General features: G+C 39.1%; 1 protein-coding gene across 5 annotated transcripts in view; it reads right to left on the bottom strand.

The window, feature by feature from the left end:
* Window positions 1-19,861, bottom strand: part of LOC103152326 (rho GTPase-activating protein 44-like) — an 83,147-nt gene that overhangs the window by 16,026 nt on the left and 47,260 nt on the right. For all 5 annotated transcript variants that reach the window (XM_016661057.1, XM_007572755.2, XM_016661064.1 and 2 more), the window contains exons 2-16: window positions 14,468-14,507; window positions 13,877-13,996; window positions 12,748-12,824; window positions 12,521-12,632; window positions 11,709-11,785; window positions 10,300-10,417; window positions 8,989-9,057; window positions 8,814-8,895; window positions 7,325-7,452; window positions 6,840-6,951; window positions 3,747-3,828; window positions 3,577-3,657; window positions 1,433-1,546; window positions 1,128-1,219; window positions 807-987 (exon numbers count right to left, since the gene is read on the bottom strand). In XM_016661057.1, the coding sequence (XP_016516543.1) occupies window positions 807-987; window positions 1,128-1,219; window positions 1,433-1,546; window positions 3,577-3,657; window positions 3,747-3,828; window positions 6,840-6,951; window positions 7,325-7,452; window positions 8,814-8,895; window positions 8,989-9,057; window positions 10,300-10,417; window positions 11,709-11,785; window positions 12,521-12,632; window positions 12,748-12,824; window positions 13,877-13,996; window positions 14,468-14,507 (1,485 nt within the window). The remainder of the gene's footprint in view (window positions 1-806; window positions 988-1,127; window positions 1,220-1,432; window positions 1,547-3,576; window positions 3,658-3,746; window positions 3,829-6,839; window positions 6,952-7,324; window positions 7,453-8,813; window positions 8,896-8,988; window positions 9,058-10,299; window positions 10,418-11,708; window positions 11,786-12,520; window positions 12,633-12,747; window positions 12,825-13,876; window positions 13,997-14,467; window positions 14,508-19,861) is intronic.

Below are 19,861 nucleotides of genomic sequence, written 5' to 3'. Positions count from 1 at the left end.
CAACCTGATCTAGCAAACATCCGCTGAGGAGAAAAACGTCAAAATGCCTCAACACATGACTGAAAATGTCATGCAACAGATCGAAGTGCGCAAACGTACGGAACCAGACATGTGTCTAGAATGTGGTGCTGTACTGGACAACCGTTAATTTAAAGGGGCAGCTAACAGTTTAGCAAGAAAGCTCAATAAAAAACACTAAACTGCATAGATAGAACTGCCTCCAACAAATAAAAGATCTTCATATGATTACTTTAAATAACAGGATGTTATCAAGTCAGTTATTAACGGGGCATGTTTGTTCTGGAGATATGGGTTCAGAAACGCTCTGCAGGCAGATTTTAAACATGCAAATCTTTTTATGCTGAATAGGCGGGGGTGGGGGGAACCAAACTTTTTGAAAACAAAGAGGTGGTGACATCTTGCTGTGGAAATTATTTACTTCAGCAGAGACGTGAAGGGTGATGATGGGAAGCTGAGTGAAGCTAAAAGTAGCAAACCTGGAAGAGAAACGGTCAGAATCCCCAAAAGACTGGCCCAAAAGTACTGTGGAATGATTTAGATCAAGGCTCATTCATGTGGTAGAAAGGCCTAGTCAAAGTTCAGACTAGACCATTAGTCTGGGAGGCTATGCATGAAAGCGTTTTGTGGTTTTATTAGTAAAAAACATAATTTCTTACACCATAGATGTATTTTTCTCGGTTTATCCCATGAAAGTGTTTGACTGCAGCCTGATAAAGTGTTAAAAAGTCCAAGAGGCATAAATACTAATAAGCTATGTGCACACGTTCAGCTGATTTGACTCGTACCCGTCTTTCTTGTAGAACTCCAGCATCATGTTGTCCGTGGCGACGCTCAGCGGCCGCCGGCTCTGGTCGTTCTGCCTCCGGTCCACCTGATCCATGTCCGGAGACGGCATCAGGCTGTAGTTGGCGTTGTGGTTGGTGTGGACTGGGCTGCCGTAGTTCCCAGTGACATTAAACTCAATTTCTAAGACAAAAAAAAGTAAAAAAAATAAACAAAGAAAGAAAAATTCAGAGATTAAACTCAGCAGGATTCAAGCTTCTGTAAAATAATTTAAATAAAAATCCAGACTGCGCTTCATCGTCTGTCGGTTCTCCTTTTCTGACCTCCGGGGAAGAACCAGTCGGCGTGCTGGATGATGGGCTCGATGATGCCGACGATCTGAAGGGAGACGGTCGTCATCATCTCTGTGATGTTACTGCAGCAAACAGACAGGAAACGCGTGTAGAGGAATTCTGGTTCAAGAAAGCATTTCATACAACACTTACGAAAAAATATTTACACAACTAAAAGATAAGAGTATTTAAGAAAGATTAACTGTTCATATTACATGCGAACAGTTGCTTAAAGTGGATCGGTAATCAACCCCTTGATCTCTACTTCTCTGGTTCCGGGTTAGCTGGTGTCTCACCCTTCATCGTGAGTCCACAGCAGGTTGGGGCCGAGGACGATGGCGATGTTTCCAGGCGTCATTTTGTTCACGTCCTGGTATTCAGTCAGCTTGGAGAGAAACTTGATCAAATACCTGTCAGCAGACGGGTGAAAGCATTCATTTTTCTCCAGCAGTCAGCAGAAGTCTGACTACTCATCTAGCTGCCCTCACTAGACTAAATATTTAGAGAAAACCCTGCAAGAAGGAAAATCTTGAATCAGTCAGAATCTCGTCGCTCATTCCTGTTTCAAAATCTGCCTTGACTAACACAATGAAGATGAAACAAACTCACGTGTCGTTTTTTTTAATTTTTTTATTTTTTTATAAAAAGTGAGTGACTACTGTTTGGAGAAATGTGCAAAATATTTCCACACTTCTCTGAATAATGTTTCGATGTTATTTCAGGATTTATCGTGCCGCAAAAAAGTCGAGTCAGAAGAACTGATGATTCTTGAACTCAGTTGCTAACGCCAGAGAATAACTGCATTTTTGTGCTGTTGGAAACCAGTAAGTTGGCTGTGATTCATCCGAGTTGCGCTTTGCTCAATCGAACCATCCAGCGGCTCATCGCTGTGAGCAACAATCTTCTGACAGATCCGCATTCAGGAGCACTGCCTGGAAAATCGTCCTATTTGTGAGATTTCAAAACGAGCCCGACAGCTCCGCGCTTCTCTCCTGCTCCTCCTCCTCTCGTCGTTCTCATCACGGCTTACATCTTTCGTCTTTTGATCGCGAGACGAACCCCGGCGAGTTGTTCATGAGACAGCCGCTGGAGACGTTTCCCTCAGGATTAAAAGCGAGGATTAAAACCAAAAATATGACAGAAATTGGAAGTAGTAGTCATTTGCAAAAAGCCGCATTTCATTTTCCAGATTTACCTCTAAATTAACTAAGCCTGATGAACTCAGGATCAGTTGTTTTTCCATCATCGCATTTCAATATTTTGCCTAAACCTACAGTTTTCTTACAATTAATCTTTGTATCAGTAAAGGGATTAAATATATTGAAACAGAATATTTAAAGAAAGGGTGTGTTCCTCATAAAATAATGTAAAAACAAAATAAAATATCTCCTATTACAAAATAATGCGTAGCTTGGACTAATCTATCAAATGAAAAGCAACATATTCAACCAGCAAAGTAAAAAATAACTAGAAAACCGTACGAGCGTTCAACAAGCCAGCAGCAGAGGTTTTAAAATATTTACTAAATTTTTAATAAAATAGTGTTAAAACTGGAAACTGCTACTAGCTAATTCTTTGAACACCTTTCTGACCACATGTGTGGCAAACATACAGAGTTGATGTCTGAACTATAAAGTAGTTGAAGTCACACGTGTCAAACTCGAGGCCCGCGGGCCAAATCCGGCCCACAGTAGCGTTTTATGTGGCCCTCTATATTCTAGACTAAACACTGAATGTGCTTAAATTTTATGTTTTCAATCAAATCAATCCAGTTTTTATCTGTTTACTGCCAAATTATATCAATCAGTCTCTCCAGTTTTTTGAGAATTATCGTGGAAATTCAGGCAAAATCAACGAATCCCCGCTCTTCTTTGCATTAATAATTGGGAGTTTATTGCTGTTTTTTTTCAAAATTGTCAAAAACTTTCTAACTTGTACCAAACAGCTGCCTCAGCCTTAATTGATGTCAGATTATAGTCCATACCTATACAGCGAGGGATAAAAAGTCGCTTTTACAGTCATAAATAAATATCGCAAATATTTCCAAATTACTACCACAAACACTTTTTATTGCAAAAAATCCCAAAAAGTACCACAAAATCCTGAAGGAACTGAAAAGATGTTCAATAATATTATTTAAGTTTAAGAATCCATTGATATTTTAACAGTTTGTGAACAGGTTTTATCAATACTTTCTGGCACAACCGGCCCTTTAAGAGCATTCATGATCTTGATTTGGCCCAAAACGAAGATGAGCTTGACACCGCTGGTTCAAGTGAATAAATGGGAGATGTTACACCAGCTGCATGCATCCCTCTGCTCTCCTGCTGCGTCTTATACTCAAAATCCTTTTCTGTATTCTTTTTTCTACTTGTGTTCCAGTAATTACCTACAGGTACAATCACAAAACGAAGGAGGAGAACTTCAAAATCTGACTCACTTGAAGTTGTTGTTGTTGGCACACGGCAGCTTCTCGCAGGCGCCCAGCAGAGCCTGCAGCCTCTTCTCCTGGTCCTGGATGCTGCAGAACAAAAGAAAAACTCTGTCAGTTATTTGAACACAGATGTAAGAAAACACATTTTGAACTGGTTGTTCTGTGAAGATACACACTTGGAGGCCTGGATCCAGTCATTGTAGAGCTCAAAGGTCATCAGTGGCTCGGGGAGTTCGCGCAGGTACGACTTTAAAGCGCCTGAAGGGAGAATAAAACTACAGTAAGAATGCATCGCATGCATTTAGTGTGATTGTGTATGCATGGATGCAGAATATGCCCATGGGGAAAACGTATTTATCGCATAACATTACAGGGTATCGTAAAGTATTATTCCATGTTGCACTTAAAGCACAATAACACATGCTAAATTATGACACTTCTTGCATTATGCTACATAAAGCCACATAAAGCCAGTGAAATACATTGAATTTGTTGCTGTGCTGTGACTAAACATGAAAGGTTCAAGTGGCATGAATACTTTTATGAGGGTTTGTAGATATCTATTTAATTTCCACCTCTGCTGAAACTAAGCTCCAGCTTTGAAATGAAAAGAGAGTTTGTTTACATTAACATAATCAACTCTGAAGCTGCTTTCCCTTTTTTTTATGTTCATCACATCTAAACAAAGCAGAGCAGACTGAGAGAGAGAAAGCATTATTATACTTTTATAATTTAAGTGGCTTGTTGATATGCGATCTGCAACCTCCAGGGCTTCTCATTTCAGCTCCTTTTCCATTTGTTTCTTTGCCATTTTCCCTTTGAATGTCTCTCTGAAGAGACAAAATTTGCCCCATTATCTCTATTTTATAAACGTTTTTTCACCCACATGATTTTCACCTCAAACATAATTATGCTGAGGAGAAAATGAGCCTCCTCATTTTCCACGAATCTCTGATGCATTAATGACATTTTGCTGCCGATGTGAGATAATGGCGAGAAATGATGGCCGACGGTGATCATGGTGTGACAAGACGTAAACATTAATGAGAATGAAAACTTTTTTTTTTTCCATTTTAAAACGTGTCATAGATACAAACACATCTCCTACTCCATGACACCAAACAACTTTATTACTTAAGAAGGTTTAGACGGAATATCTTCTTTACTTTTCATTTAAATGTTTTCCTGGGACTTCAGGCCCACTACTGGTCATAAGTCAGCATGAATGTTAGTTACAAATTAATTTAGGGGTTTTAATATAATATAATATAATTAATATAATAGACATGTTCATAGTTATATTGGTGCAACAAGTGTTAGTTTTGTAATCTTGTCCTAATACCTGCAGACTGTCTGTTCACCAGCAGTAAACCTATTAAAGCAACAGAAAACACAGTTCTCCCACAGTGGCTGACAACAGGTGTCAGCTGACTGTGCTCCTTTCCAGCTCGTCTTTTCCTTTTCTCTGCTCTGCTGTTTTCATTTCCCAAAGGTATGAGTACGATTGATGACAAACATCAGGACATCCCTCACTGGGAAACGGCTGCATGCACCTTTAAGTCTGCTCAGCTGTGTCTAAATTCAACCGATGCTGTATGTTGCTGCTGCTGCTACAGAGAAAATGAGTTTCTGATGAATGCACAGAAAATGTGTTTTCCTTTCCAACAAAGACAAAAAGAGCATAATTCTCCTTATGAACTGACTAGAAATGGCTTTTGCACAGACCTCAGTTTTATTTCCAAATGGGTTATGTTATGAAAAAAGCGACTGATGTAAAAACTTTGTTGCTTTAGTCATCACTCTAAGTCTAATCAGGTTGAATTAACTGGAAGATTTTAGAAAGGTTTTCATTTCTGCTATGTTTTAATACAACTTACAAAGTCCACATCATAGTTTTATATCACAGTGAAGAGAAGCGCCGTAACATCTGTCAAACATGGTGATGATCTGAGCTTTTTTTAATTTTACAATAACACAGCACAAGAGCAGCTGTGTTACGTTATAAAATATAAAAACGTTATATTTTAAAATTTTAAACTATTTTGAAATAGTTTAAAATTTAAACATTTTAAACTATTTTTCCTTCTGGTTTACATCCGATGCTGTTTGAAGGACTTTCAGAGTCGCTCTATATGTAAAATTTATATCATTTCGGTATTTATTTATTCATTTATTTTATATTTTCTGATCATGAAATAATGTAAACTTTCACTGGTATGAACCTAACCTTTGACCGCAGCAGTTTACCTGCAGATCGATCATTTTGTCAATAGCAGCGTTAGCCACCTAAAAATGGTTGGCAGATAAAATAAATTCACAATGTGACAAAATATGAACCGAATAATAAACACTGGAAACAATCATAACTGCATATCCCAATTATGCAAAATGAATAAAAATTTTAATTAATGATCTCTGCATTTAATTATTTCATGATGCATTTGATGGTTCATTCAAATATTTAAGTAACTAATTGCTTCTTTCATGTATTTACAGTTTTTCGATCACTTTGTAATCAAAACAACATGCCAGTGAATGTTTACTGTGGTAAGGGAGATTGTTAAACAATAGCAGTTTAATTAAAAATATCGATTTAAGGCTAAAACACGTCTCCTAGCTTTTCTTATTCTTGATAAATGTGTTTTTCTCTGACAGCAGCATTGTGCAGCAGTCAGCTGCAGCAGAAAAAGCAGTACTGTCATAAAAAAAAATCAATAACAGCACCTTAATAGCCTGAAAGCTTTACTTTCTTTTGTAGTCCCTCATGGTTCTGATTTAAAAGCAGTGAAGTGACAGCAGCACACAGAAAACTGATCTTTTTTCTTTTCTCCCAGCTGCAGAAAACTCTCTGATGTTACTTACATGTGGATGTTATCAGACATTTTCTTTTCATTTCTGCACAAGAGGCACAGACTCTTAAATGGGTGGCTTGATTCGAAGATACGACATTTCGCCGTCCAAAGGTTGAGCTTAGATGCAAATGTACATGAAAAAGGAAAGATCTGTTCTCCTGTTTTTCCCATTTTGAACAGTAGCTAAGATAAATTGGCATAAGAAAACAGAATCTCCCAGATTAACAATTAGAAGTTCCCAAAGAACAAAAAGAGTATAGTGAAAATTTTATAAATACTTCAATTACGTTTATTTATCACGGACTGTTAGCGTCATTTTTCCTCCTGTAAGATTATACCACTGTAATAAAAGATGAATTTATCTTCATGCTTTTTAAATATTTTTACCAATAAGCTGTATTAGTGTTGCTCACTCACCTGCGATGGCGTGTGGGTCCGTAGAAAACTCCTGGACGTCCAACACGCCGCAGTCCAGAGACGCCTTCAGCTTCTTCAGCTTGGAGGCCGAAGGAGCGATTCGGAACAAACCCTGAAAACCCAAAACATCGAACTGTGACAGCTGAAGACAGGCTCGGCAAACGTGCAGGGTAACATGTTTTATTATTGCTATTAGTGATGAGAGACGTCAGGAGGTGAATTTTGTCATCCTAAACTGAAAAGTTGATTGATTTCTCTTAAAAAAAAAAAATGGTTTTAGCTTTGCATCCCCAAAATGCAAAAACTGGATAATTTCTTGCTGTAGATTTTTAATTAAACCAACAGGGATTTCCTCCCCACCCCCAAGCCGTGAAACGTTTAAGTGTGAATCTCATTAGGAGTCCCGGCAGTAATTAAGACTGACTGAACGTACAATAATGCTTCACTTTCTGTAGATGCGTTTTGAAAGTGTGTGCTGTGTTTACCTCCTCCTGCATGCCGCACTCCAGCAGCATAGTGACACAGGCTTCAATAGGAAAGGCGATATCTCTCCCGCTGAGCGCTAAGTGCTCCTCTAATGGTTTCCCGTAGCATGGTTTTTCCACCCAGGTCTCTGTCAAACGCACGAACACACACACACACACACACACACACACACACACACACACACACACACACACACACACACTAAGTCTAACAAACACACACTAACTCTGATAAACAGCACTGACTCTGCCTTAATGATCCCGCCATGTTCCAGTGATTGCTACGGATCAGTATTTGGGAAAATTTGCTGTATGAATTAATTCATTATCTCAAGCATTTTTCTGTATTTTCTATAACTATAGTAGCCATTTGACATTTTTAGGACATCGGTTGAACTCAGCATAATTAAAACTTCCTTTAAAAGTTTCCAGTTACAAAATGTTTAATTTACTGCTTAAAACTTCTCTCCACCTCTAACTCGGCTTCTTTAATTTTACTGTTATTCTCTCAAATGTGGCCTTTCTTATAAACACTTAATGAATTAAAATAACCAAGAGTGGGAGACATATACTTGTTGCCACTGACAGTTTAAAGATATTTTTCAGCTCCCATTTGTTGGGGCTCTTGGTTTAAAGTTGGTACTTTCAAGGAAACGCTCAGGGATGCTCTTCAAAAATAAGCGTATTGGTGTTTCATAGGTTAAAACGATAAAATAATCCAAATTTCTAATCCGCTTAGACCGGCAATGAAAAAGGGATTTATTTACACTGTCAAAATGAAGTTACCGCGTACTCTTCAAAAAACAGTCTCATGACTGGATTACTGCTGCTTTCAGCCTCCCAGTTGGTCTACAGCAGGGATCAACAAGGGAGTCATATGATGCAAACTTAAAACATAATGCAGTCAGATACCTTACGTAATAAAATACTCATATTTGAATATTACTAGAGCACATGTGTTACACAGAGACTTGATAAATTTACAGATTCTCATCAAAGTTTCGGTGTTGGGCTCTTAAATGTGACTTTACAAGAAAACAAGCATTCAAAATCTCAATGGGTTTTTTTATGCTTTGAAAATTAATCACCACATTATTTTCAAAATAAGACACTAAATCTTGTGTAAACAGGATCAATACTGGACTTTAAATTCCTTGTAGAGATAACCAAGTGAACAAGAAGAGGACAATTTGATCCTTCAAAATGAAGTTTACCGATTCTCCAAATAAATGAGTCAGACTTATATATTTATGTTGGATAAGCAAGTTGGTGATTTTAGAGCACAAATCTTGTTTTTCTGGGTTTGTCTTACTGCAAAGTTACTTTCCAGTTTTCTAACAGGCTACATCCCTAGGTCTTTTTCTACTTGTGTTTAATTTTCCCATTTTTAAACGCTGCATTCTGGATAACAGTACTTTATAATGTACACGTCACTGTTAAACAGACACTAAGAGAGAGGCAGAATCACAATCTGTAAACTCAGACTCACCCTGATGAGCTTTGATCTGCGGCAAAACACTCTGAAGCAGCTCTAATGATTTCCTGTGGTACTCTGCCTGGACTTCTATCAACTGGACAGAGAGACACAGAGAGACCAAAGGGTCAGCGGAGGATGTGGGCTGGTTGGACGCCTGCGTCACAGCTTGTGCAGGTGTTGGACTTACTGTCTGGAAGTAGCTTGCATAGTCTATTTCTTTGGCCACAAAATTGTACATGTCGGCTGATAACTGGTCCTGGTTAGACAGAAAACACATTTCAAGACAACAGAATCACCCAAACCAACTGGAGGCAAATACGGACAGTAATAACCTGCTTTTATGATGGAAGTTGTCCTTAGAGGATAGTGAAAATACTGATGTAATAAATGAAAGGCTCCAAAACAATCCCTTTTATAATGTTGTATTTATAAAAGGGCTTAGAAATCAATATGTTTTTGTTTTTTTTATAAGTTATGTACTTTAGCTTGTTTGTCACTACAAAGCATCCCTTCAAGGTAAACATGGTGCTATAAAAAAAGGAGGAGTTACCCCCTTATGGATTTCTTCTTTCAGACCAAATATATTTTAATATCAAAGAAAATAAATGCAAGGTGCGGTTTTCAAGTGATGATTTCATTCCCTAAAGGAAAAATCTATCCAAATCAACCGGTCCCTATGGGGAAAAGTACAATTACCTCCTAACAATAACTGGTTGTGCCACCCTTGATAGTAATAGCTGACATCAGGCGTAACGGCTGGTAACGAGAATTTTACAATGATGTGGGGGGATTTTAGCTCACCCTCCAGGGTTCTTGAGCATAAACAGCTTGCTTAAGATCATGATAAAACATTTTCAGTCTAGACTTGGAATATCTGACTCCAGTTTTCAAGAGCTACAGCCCTACAACAAGTTTTATTAACGTGGCCTCGCCTGGGAAGGTTCTCCACGTTTTCTCCATTTCTTTCAGCTGGTCATTGGACGTCTTCCTTGACTGGTGAGGTAATATTGAGACTTTTTTTTTTTGACAACTTCATGTTGTCAGACAGTTTCAATTCAAGGCTCCCTGATCCTACAGGCCTTTTACTTCCTCTTCCACAGAGGGCCATGTTCGGTTTGTGTTATGTTTTGGTCACAACATTGAAGAAGATGGAGGCGTTTCACCGGATCAGCTGTCACTTTTCAACGGCCATGATCTGTTCCCCCAGGCTACAGTTACCATAGCAACTCTGAACATTCCAAATACATAACAGTTGGAATAGCTTGTTTTTTTTTTGGTTTTTTTTACCCTCATTTAATAATTAAAATCCTCATTTGAAATTAGCTTTTTGTTTTTACTCAGGCTATCTTTGTACAACGTTAAAAATAGTTTGATGATCTGAATCGATTAACTGCGACAACAGAGCAAAAATCAGAAAAGAACTACCAACCAGGAAGCAAATAGTCCTTCAAAGCACTGCAATTCTCTCTCATTGACATTTAAGATAATATTCACTGACTCGACAGATCTCCATGCGGTTGGCTGCCTCCTCCATCTCTTCCCTGAGGTGGTCGGCCTTGGCTCCTGTTGGCTGCAGATTGCTGGATAGTCCCGAGGATTTGTTAGACTGGTAGTACCTGGGCAAAAAAGTATGTCAGGGTGTTTACAAAGTATATACGTTGGCGATGTTGTTTCAAAAATATCTTACGCATCTCTAAGGTTTTTAAAACTGTTACAAGGAAGGTAAAGATGCTTTTGATTTTTTTTATTCCTGAAAACTCATCTAAAAAAAATTCAACGGATTTATTAAAATAAGCAAAACAATGAGTCATAGTTTTGTCTCCTAAACTCAAGCTATTTCCTTTCCTAGTTCTGTCCCTCCGTCTGTGTTTCTGCATAGTTGGATGATTTTCCGTCCGAGTGCAGATGATATGGAGCGCTGCCAGACGAGTTCAGCACACAGGAGGATGATGGGAGAAATTGCTTCATATTTGGGTCACTTTAAAAAAAAAAACCCGACAGACTTGACCGCAGCGAGGAAAATAACATCCTGAATGTCACTGCTGATGATAAGTCTGATACAACAATAAGTCAGCAGGAGTTAAAGAAAGAAATGAAAATATGGTCTGAAAATGTCATGGAAATATTTACTTTTTTTTTTTTAAGTTACTGTCTATGCTGTCTAATACATTGGAATAAACTCATAATTCAAACATCTAATAACTAAAATTCATTATAAAAACAGAGGATGATGTGAAGTAATGTCATCCTTTGACCTTCTTCCACATTTTATCGCATTACAGCTGCATACCTTATGTATTTTATTGAGATTTTCTTTCTTTGAAATACTCCCTCCATTTTCTCTCCTTCATTTATTTTCAATCTCTTCGTCTAGCCAATCAATAAAAGTCTTTTTCTTCTTCTTTAGTCACCCACCTCAGCTCCAACTCACTGTAAACCTTTTTCTTCGCCACTCTCTTACTTTTTAGAACAATTTGAAAAGCTTCAGAAATTATATAGCAAGCTTGAGGTGATGGTTTGGTGTTTGTTTATAAAAATGTAACCTAAATTTAATATTTTGGGTTAGGTGTTAACAGCAGGTGTGTGAGCACGAATCAGTCTGCGCTCTCTCGTAGTTTAACAGGAACAACTTTGACAGCGTGCTGAGCAACAAAACTATTAAATAATGTCATAATAAAGAGCAAATGTCTCATTCAAATAGCAACAAGCAGAGGTGACTGAGTAAATTTAACACAGAGAGCAGTGTTAGGAGTTCACAGGTGCGCAATCAAATCCTGGTGACATTCAGTGGGAAACTTCAGCGGGACTTTGTTCACAGGGATAAAGTTTCCCAGTTCGTAGACTGGGAACCGTAATGTTTATTCCCTCTCACCTAAACAATAAAAGTCATGCATGTTTCCACCTCACCTTGTGCGAGCAGAGTCCATGTCCAGGACCAGTTTTGCTAAATGTTTCCTTTGTTTCTGGATGTTTGGGATTTCCACCTGAGAAGACGGAGCAAAGAACAGTTTCATTACTGTTAGCGGCACCACCATGCATGTGTTTCACAATTATCTAAATGTGGAGCAAGCACTGGGAGCTCCTCGTTCTGAGAATATCGTTTTTCTGCTACAACCTGGTTTATAAGTTCAAATGCATTGAAAATAATATTTACTTGAATCCCCATTGGATTTAATTTAAATTCTAAGATTAACTCACTGGCATCCTTTACCTTAAGAAATATAAGAAATATAGGTCACACCTCATTAAATAATCAGGTCTTTGTTATGAAATTCTCACATGATGATGTTTAATCTCCTTTTTTCCAGCATAAAAAGTGAATTAATGAAAAAATTATATTGTTTTACTCATTCAATAATAATAAAATACTAACAAAAGTCTGGATTCTAACTGTGAAAAAAGCTCAGAGACCCTCTTTGGGCTGAAATAACTTCAGTGAGATTTCTTGCAGCTTTCTGCTAATCTCTGACATCAGTCTGTGTAACTTTCAGCTGTGAGAGGCTAGCAGTTTTTTTAATGCATGAACAGCCTGTTTTAAGTCATCCCTAAACGCATTTATAAAACAATATCATAAGTCTGTCTAGGCAGACTGTAATCCTGAATAACCCATGTCTTTTTTTTAGGAAAGTTTGAAAATGGACTCAGTCCAACACTGCAATACAGTCTTTAATAATTTACATTTCCTGAATTCAAACTAAGACATTAGATAAAATGTCTACCTCTGCTAGGTCACATAGCGGTTCGATCACATCCTTCTCGATGGTGAGTTCGAACACGATGAGCTCCTGAGCCAGTTTTTCCTGCGTCTCGCCGCTGAGCTTCAGCATCTTCCTGCATCCGAAGGCGAAACTCGTTTAGTCAGAGAAGTTCTCGCAGTCTCTACTCACTGGGGGTTTCTTTTAAAAATGTTGTGACGGGGGAATCAAAACAGTATCGGAGCACTCACCCCAGGAGAGACTCGTCCCCCAGCACGGCCGCCCCCTCCACCATACATTGTGCAAGTGTTGTAAGAGGAAGCTTTTTCTGACAAGAGACGAGCAGAAACAGTCAGCCAGCCTTCACAGCGAAACGTGTCGGTTATCACCGAAAACTGTGATTAACACATGAAACACATCAGTGTAGGCAGCACAGAAAAACCGGTGCGTTCAAAGAATCTCCACCAGCATTTTACGGTGGCCCTGATTGTCATAAAATGATTCTCAGTTTTGAAAGCATATTTGTGGAGAATACTCCAGTTCACGTCAGACTGGCCAAAGCGTTTTAGATTTTGAGCCGGAGATGATCCAATGCCGTCCTGATTCCTTAAAAACAAAACTGATTTGACGCTTTAATAAAGCTGGAGACGAAATACTTTAGCCAGCATGGCCATATTTTTTCTAGCCCATTGGCTGAACTGGCAAAAATAATCAACAGGAAAATTGTGGAAGTCAAGTGATAGTAGCGCCCCTCTGGTTGTGTCACCCTGGGTAATGAGCCACGTTGGGAAATATACTAGATATTTAAAAAATAAGAATATGTCAATTTGCCAAATAAAAGTGTGGCATCCACATTCTGTTTTTTACACTTTTATTACTAGACAAACTCATCAGTTTTATCTTTCTATTATTTCTTTGATTGCACAACCAGCTTTAATATAGAAAGGCTGAATCAGCTATTACAATGGTGAAATTCAATATTTACAGTTAGTAATAAAATCAATACTTAAACCACATTTAGTTAAATCCCATTGAAAGGTGTTTTTGTTTTGTTCTTCATTGATTTTTTTCTTCTTCAAGTGTCCTGAAACTTTTTTAAGGTTTGTTTTTACCAAACATTTTGTAGACATTTTCTCAAATAACAAATCAAAGCATTATTCTGACCACAAGAATTTGTTTCCGATTCTCTCTAAACAGTGTTTAGCGAGCAACATTCCTAATCCATAATCCAACCTTTAAAATATAAAAAACAAAAACCTGTATCCCCTTTGAAGCGAAAATAAAGTCTGCACAAGCACCAGATTTAATCAAATCTGTCCACAAGCATCACTTTTTACACAGTTTAATGTTTTTAGCATCCTTTGGGCATTCGAGTCTCACCGAGGGCGACCTGACAGACTTCTTGTCCACGTCCACACCCTGCTGACCCTGCAGACAGGCGGTCAGCTTCTTGTGTGTGCTGTGGGAAACTTGCTTGACCAACTCCAATCGTTTCTCGACCTGAAACAAATACACACAGCAATACAGAAAACACACGTCAGAACGACTCGAGTCTGACCCAGGTCATGATGGTATAAAAAACAAATATGGTAAGATTTAAATAAATTTAGACCCTGTAGCTGTTTTATGTTGGCATATAAACACCATTACTCCACCTGCTCTTGAACGCCTTTCATTTCATTATTAAACCAACCCAGTGGAGCAGACGCTGATGCCACCGAAGGCATCGTTAATCTGGTTGATTACAATGCTGCGCCCCGGATCAATCACTCAGGACGTTCAGCCTTTTATGTTGAAGAAAATTTCAATTTCTGCGCTCATTACAGTTGCCTGACGGCGGCTCACGGAGCCATTTGGGAAAAAAAAGTCATTTCATGATTACCTAATACTTTGCACCTATAGTGATTTTTTTTCCCCAAGAAAGACGCTCACTCAAGCGCTTGCACGTATTTGATGAAGACTTATTAGTACCTGCAGTAGGTCCTCACTCAAAACTTCTGTTTTTTCAGCTCTGGAAAAGAAAACAAGACAGAGAGGATGCTGTTAGGCGATGAGAGAAAATCCTTACTGTGGAAAAATGACAGCTGAGAACGTCTGGGCTGGAAATAAATGAGATGAAAATACAAAATGTATTTCATTTGTCCCGACGTAGCACTCTGTGAGGATACATTTGCAGACAGAATCAAGCATATTACACATTTTACATATGGGTTATGTTTTTGTGTCCTTGTCACAAGATTGTCATTGTCATGGCCTCAGTAGGTATAGAAAGAAAACAGGAACATCTCACATTGGGTTTTGGGCTGCAGGAAAACTGTGGATACTTTTGCAAGTATATGTGAAAATTTCGAAAGCATTACAAACATGAGCTGCTGCTCTTGCCTCTTTCTCATCTTTGCCATCAATGTTATAGCCTCTGCACTTTATCTTTAATAGTAACAGGTATATTTTTTGTTCATACTTCAGCCTGAATGTACACCTTCCTTTGGTCTCCCAGCAATCAGCACAGCCAGTCCTGGCTAAAGTTTGTAGGTGTGCGTGTATCTCATGGCTGAGAGCCACAGTGTACACCAAGGTTTCTGTCTGTGGTTCAGTGTTTCTTAGTGTGGAGATAAGGGATTGTTTAGTTGGGTTATTCACTCAGGGCGCCAAAAAGGCTTCTACCGTCTCTGCCTTTTGGAGAAGGTGCTCAGGAGGAGAACAAAACCAAACCTTTTTGGTCGATTTGCAACAGCACTGATGGAAAACCAACATGGAAAATCCCTTGACTCACCCCATAGCATGGCGGTGGCAATATCATGGTGTGGGAACACTATTCTTTAGCTAGGTACATGAACGCTGGTTAGAGTTGATGAGAAGATGGATGGATGGAGATAAAATCAGGATAATCCAGAAGGAAAACATGCCAAGAGGTGTTGAGAAACAGTCAGAATCCAAATGAAACAGTCTAGATCCGGGTCATTCCTGAATTAAACAAAGCTCTCATTATCAGGCCTTTATAGAATTTGACTACATGGTCCAGGGGGTAAATCAGGACATGTTTAAAGGAGGAACTACAAAATAATTACTGCCTAAAGGTGACTAAAAACAGCCAAGAAACTGTTTGAAGTTTTCAGAACCAATGCCTGAAGTGAGTAAGTTGTACAACAAACATAATTAAGGAAATTGAGCCAGTATTTTCTTCAACGCAGGCTGAGTTACTATAAAGAACAGCAACAACTTTAACAGCCTTGTCCTGACAGACCAAGAATAAGCAGCAAATCAATTGGGTCCACCACACCAAGCTTCCTGAGCGGCCCTGAGAACCCGCCCACCAAGGCAGCATCCTGCCACAGACAGAGTCTGCTGCAACAGAGTCCAGCAGAAAACCCTCCGGCCGACACGCCGCTGGGGCTGGGTGGACTTACAGCGCCACGCTGCTCCCGCGCCAGACTCCTGGTCTGCAGCTTTCTCCTCCACATCCCCCCCACCCCCACTGCTGACAGGTGATAACACACCTGTTCTCAGGCAGCAGCCCGGTGACAGGAAGCAGACAGAGGAGGAGGCTGAGGAGGCAACGAGGGAGGGGAATGTCAGTCTGAAGAATTAGGCCTGACCAGCTGCTCCTTTGTTTCTCAAACTCCTGTTGTATTTTCTGCTACCCCTGTCAAAAGCCTGGATCTCAGAAACAGAAAAAAAAAATGTAAAGGTTGTATTTTATGACTGAATATACCTTCCTGACACAAAGAAAACAATCTCATAGCTGAGTCAGAGGTCTTAGTGCTGCAGCTGAATGATTATTGATCTGTCTGAGGAGAAAGAGGCTGGGCTCAGGAGGACAACAGGATGCTGCTTTTATTCCTCCTCGCCTCCCGCCGTGTGACTCTTCTTCTCTGTTCACACAACGTTTCATCAGAAGCAGACATTTAAGCCTGTAAGCGTTGGGTTTAATGGCAGCAAGAATCCGCTTTCTGAAATCTTAACGGCTCTCGGTTCCCCAGATGTAAAAAGATTCAGACGTTATCAGAGTTGAACTGTTTACAGCGGCTTTCAGTCTGACAGAGTACGAGGCAGTGTTGGTGAGAAAGACCCGAGGCTGTGGTCCGTTCAGTTTTTATAAGCTTCAGAGTATTTCACAAAATAAGGGGGAACAAAATATTGAAGTTTGTAGTGTGAACTCTTATAGTGTCTAGTGTATTTATACCCTTTAAGCGTCTTCACGTTGTGTAACATAATAACCACAGTCGTCACAAACTTTTGCCAAAAGTTGTGAGTTCAGTCAGACTGGGCGGGTCGTGCCTTCGAGTCTTCTTACGGGTTGAAAACCAGAATTAAATCTGGTCTTTGACTTTCGAAGGGCCATCTTTCACCTTCAGCTTTAGAAAGAAAGAAAAACTGACGCATAAATAAGACTGGACACGGAAAACTTATTGTTTACTACGAAATTAACAAAAACCAGAGGATTTGAATGCATCTCATGTAACTATCAAAGTGGTGAAATCTCCCCATTCAGCGAAATGCAGCAGCCAACAGTTTCCTTGTTGTGTTTTTACAAATCTGCAAGGACAGGAGAAGGTCTCCTGTTCCTGATGCGCTAACATCGTTTCCACTCTCGTAAAGCAGCATGACAACGTTTGCAGCTGCGGAAGGGAGAGGCTGAAAAACACATGCTTCATATTACGGAAAAAATGTTTTAGGCTGGTGAAATACAAGCAAATAGAAACGGCATCTCGCTGACATTGAAAACAGGTGGGAAAAGAACACACGGTACAGTATATTGTCTGGCTTGCGCTGCAGGTTTTTGTTAATTTTCTGACTTTGGAAGCATCCAGGGCCAGAGCCTCTGCTGCGCGGTCGGGGTTTTACTGCAGCAGGTACTGTCGTCACAGCCGGGATTCCCACCAGCAGAGAGAAAACGAGGTGGAGGCAGAGAGATGTGATCAGGATAGAAATGGAGAGAGAACATTCATGTTTTTATTCCCTCAGAGATAAATCATCTTGATAGATTATGAATAGTCGAGGTGGAAGAAAAGCAGAAAAAGAACCATTTGATTTTCTGAACAGCTCTTATAAAGTTTGGTCTGAAACAAAAATGGCAAATGGATTGAATTTATGCTTGAATAAATTTATGCTTGGGGTAAAGTCCTACATTTTTCCTTTCAGTGAACACACCGTGTGTCAGTGCTACCAGACTGACATGCCAACAACATGCTTTAGTGCAGCAGTTAGCTACATTTAGTGCACTGATGTAAGAAGATGTTTGAAAGGAAACAGTTTTTAATTGTCAAGAAATGTCTTTAGTCCATTCAGGCTTCACAACAACTAGAAAGAGCATGACTTTCAGCAGGTAACAGGAAGGCTGGAAGCACTACAGCTAAGTTGTTCTATTTTATCCTTTTGAGATTTCAACCTTTTATCCATCGTGGAAAGTTTTAAATTGGGATACATTGGCAGGCTTTTGGAAAAACCCGAACGCAGGCAGGAGACGGTCACAATCACCTCTGAACAGGAGGAAACTCAGAAGATCAAACCAGCATGAAGGAAGTTCTGAGATGACAAAGAAAAGATGACAAAGCAGGTGGGTTTAGCATGAAGGTGTGTGAGGATGAACGAGGCTGTGGAGCGTAATAGAGTCATGAAGGGAGCATGAGGCGCGGCGCTGGTGGTCGAGCTGACGTCTGTCACAACAAAAACACCTCGGATGAGATCCGTATCTTTATGTGTCACACACACACACACACACGCACACACGCATACACACACGCACACACACGCACACACGCATACACACACGCACACATACTCCAGCTTCTTTATGCTTCAAGGTCACCTACTTTCTTCTCTCACCAAGTCTCAATACTTACACACAGGCACTCTCTTTTGTTAGGCTTCTTAACTTTATCGCTACAATATGCAAATGAGGTAGAATCTGCTGTGCTCTAAAATTTAGCAACATATATCTCCCTAACAACAACAAAAAAAGAGCTATATGCGGGCATTTTGCAACAAAAAAAAAAGAAAAAGTATGTTTCACAAATCAAAATGTTACAAAGCTAATTCGTAGACAGAAAGCATAACAAAAAACACTGTTAGCTAAAAACACAAAGAGTGTCTGGCTATTTTACCATCAAGTGACAGGCAGCATAAAGTTAAAATTTGATCAAAAATAAATGTATCTACTTAGCAACACATTATTTGGCCTGTAGCTGTTTATAACACACCTTGGTTCTGATGTGAGTCCAGCACTGAATTACAACCAAACACAAGATAACAGAAAACCGAAGGATAAAGCCGCTCGCAGCAGCAAATCAAAATGCTGTTCACAACCAGACCTCGGAGAGTCCAGGTCCGGCTCACCAGAGGCCTTTTCTTTAAAGGAGCTCTAAATCCCTCAAGCTTTTCCCCGAGTTGAATACAATGAAATGGGCCGACTCATTCCAGATTCACCCCGAGTTCCTCAGCCCTCACGGGCCTCACGACTGACAAAGCAAAAACAAAAGTGCACAAAGTTCAGAAAATAAAATCAATCATAGCAGGTTGTGCACTTCTTTAAAGCCTTAAGAGATTCAGTTTTCACCTTCAGAGACTGAACAATATTTTGTCCTGACACAAAAGCATTTTGAGAAAGTACTGATTAGGGTATTTATAACAAAGTAAGGCGAGCATAAAAGTAAAATCTCAGATTTTTTTTCCATACCAGATCCAGTTTCTTTTGTAATTTCTACAGTAGAAATTACAAAAAAGTGAAAAAGTAGTTTTTATTTCAATCATCCTTCCTGCGAGTTATACGACAGAGTATGTTGTCATAAAGTTAGCAGAAGAAAGGCGTAACTTTACCAGAAGACTGTCTTAAAATTATGAGATAAAAAATGTTTTCATGAAGAAATGCTTGAATAATTTTTTTTCTTTGTGTTGCCGTTCTCATAAAATTAGCAACCTATAATTTTATGTGACAGATCAACATATAATAAAAAATAAATATGACGTAGAAGAAAACACATATGGCTTCCAAGACTAGTTTTACAATCAGAATTCTGAAAAGTGTGGCAGATCTTGTTAAGATTTGAGTTCCTGACCTGTCTTAAAAAAATAAAAGCTGCCCATCAATCTTGCATGTTTTATATTAAAGTTCAACAGTTTTTATTATCAGACTAAGTAAAGTTTTTAAGTTTTATATAAAGAATTTAAAGGAATCTCTGTAACAACCTGAGGAAAAACAGACACACTGAAGGTCATTTTTCATCACATGAAAGAGGATTTTCATACAAGCAATATTTTTTTTTGGATTTAATATTCTGTTCTGCTTTGAACCTAAGCTTATAAAAACTTGAGTTTAATATTTCTTGTACATGTTTTAGCACATAAAATATAAAAACCTAGAGACTA

This window comes from Poecilia formosa, unplaced genomic scaffold (genome assembly GCF_000485575.1).
Source record: "Poecilia formosa unplaced genomic scaffold, Poecilia_formosa-5.1.2 Scaffold7, whole genome shotgun sequence".
In the NCBI taxonomy this organism is placed as follows: domain Eukaryota; kingdom Metazoa; phylum Chordata; class Actinopteri; order Cyprinodontiformes; family Poeciliidae; genus Poecilia; species Poecilia formosa.
This window is presented reverse-complemented; position numbering and strand designations above follow the sequence as displayed.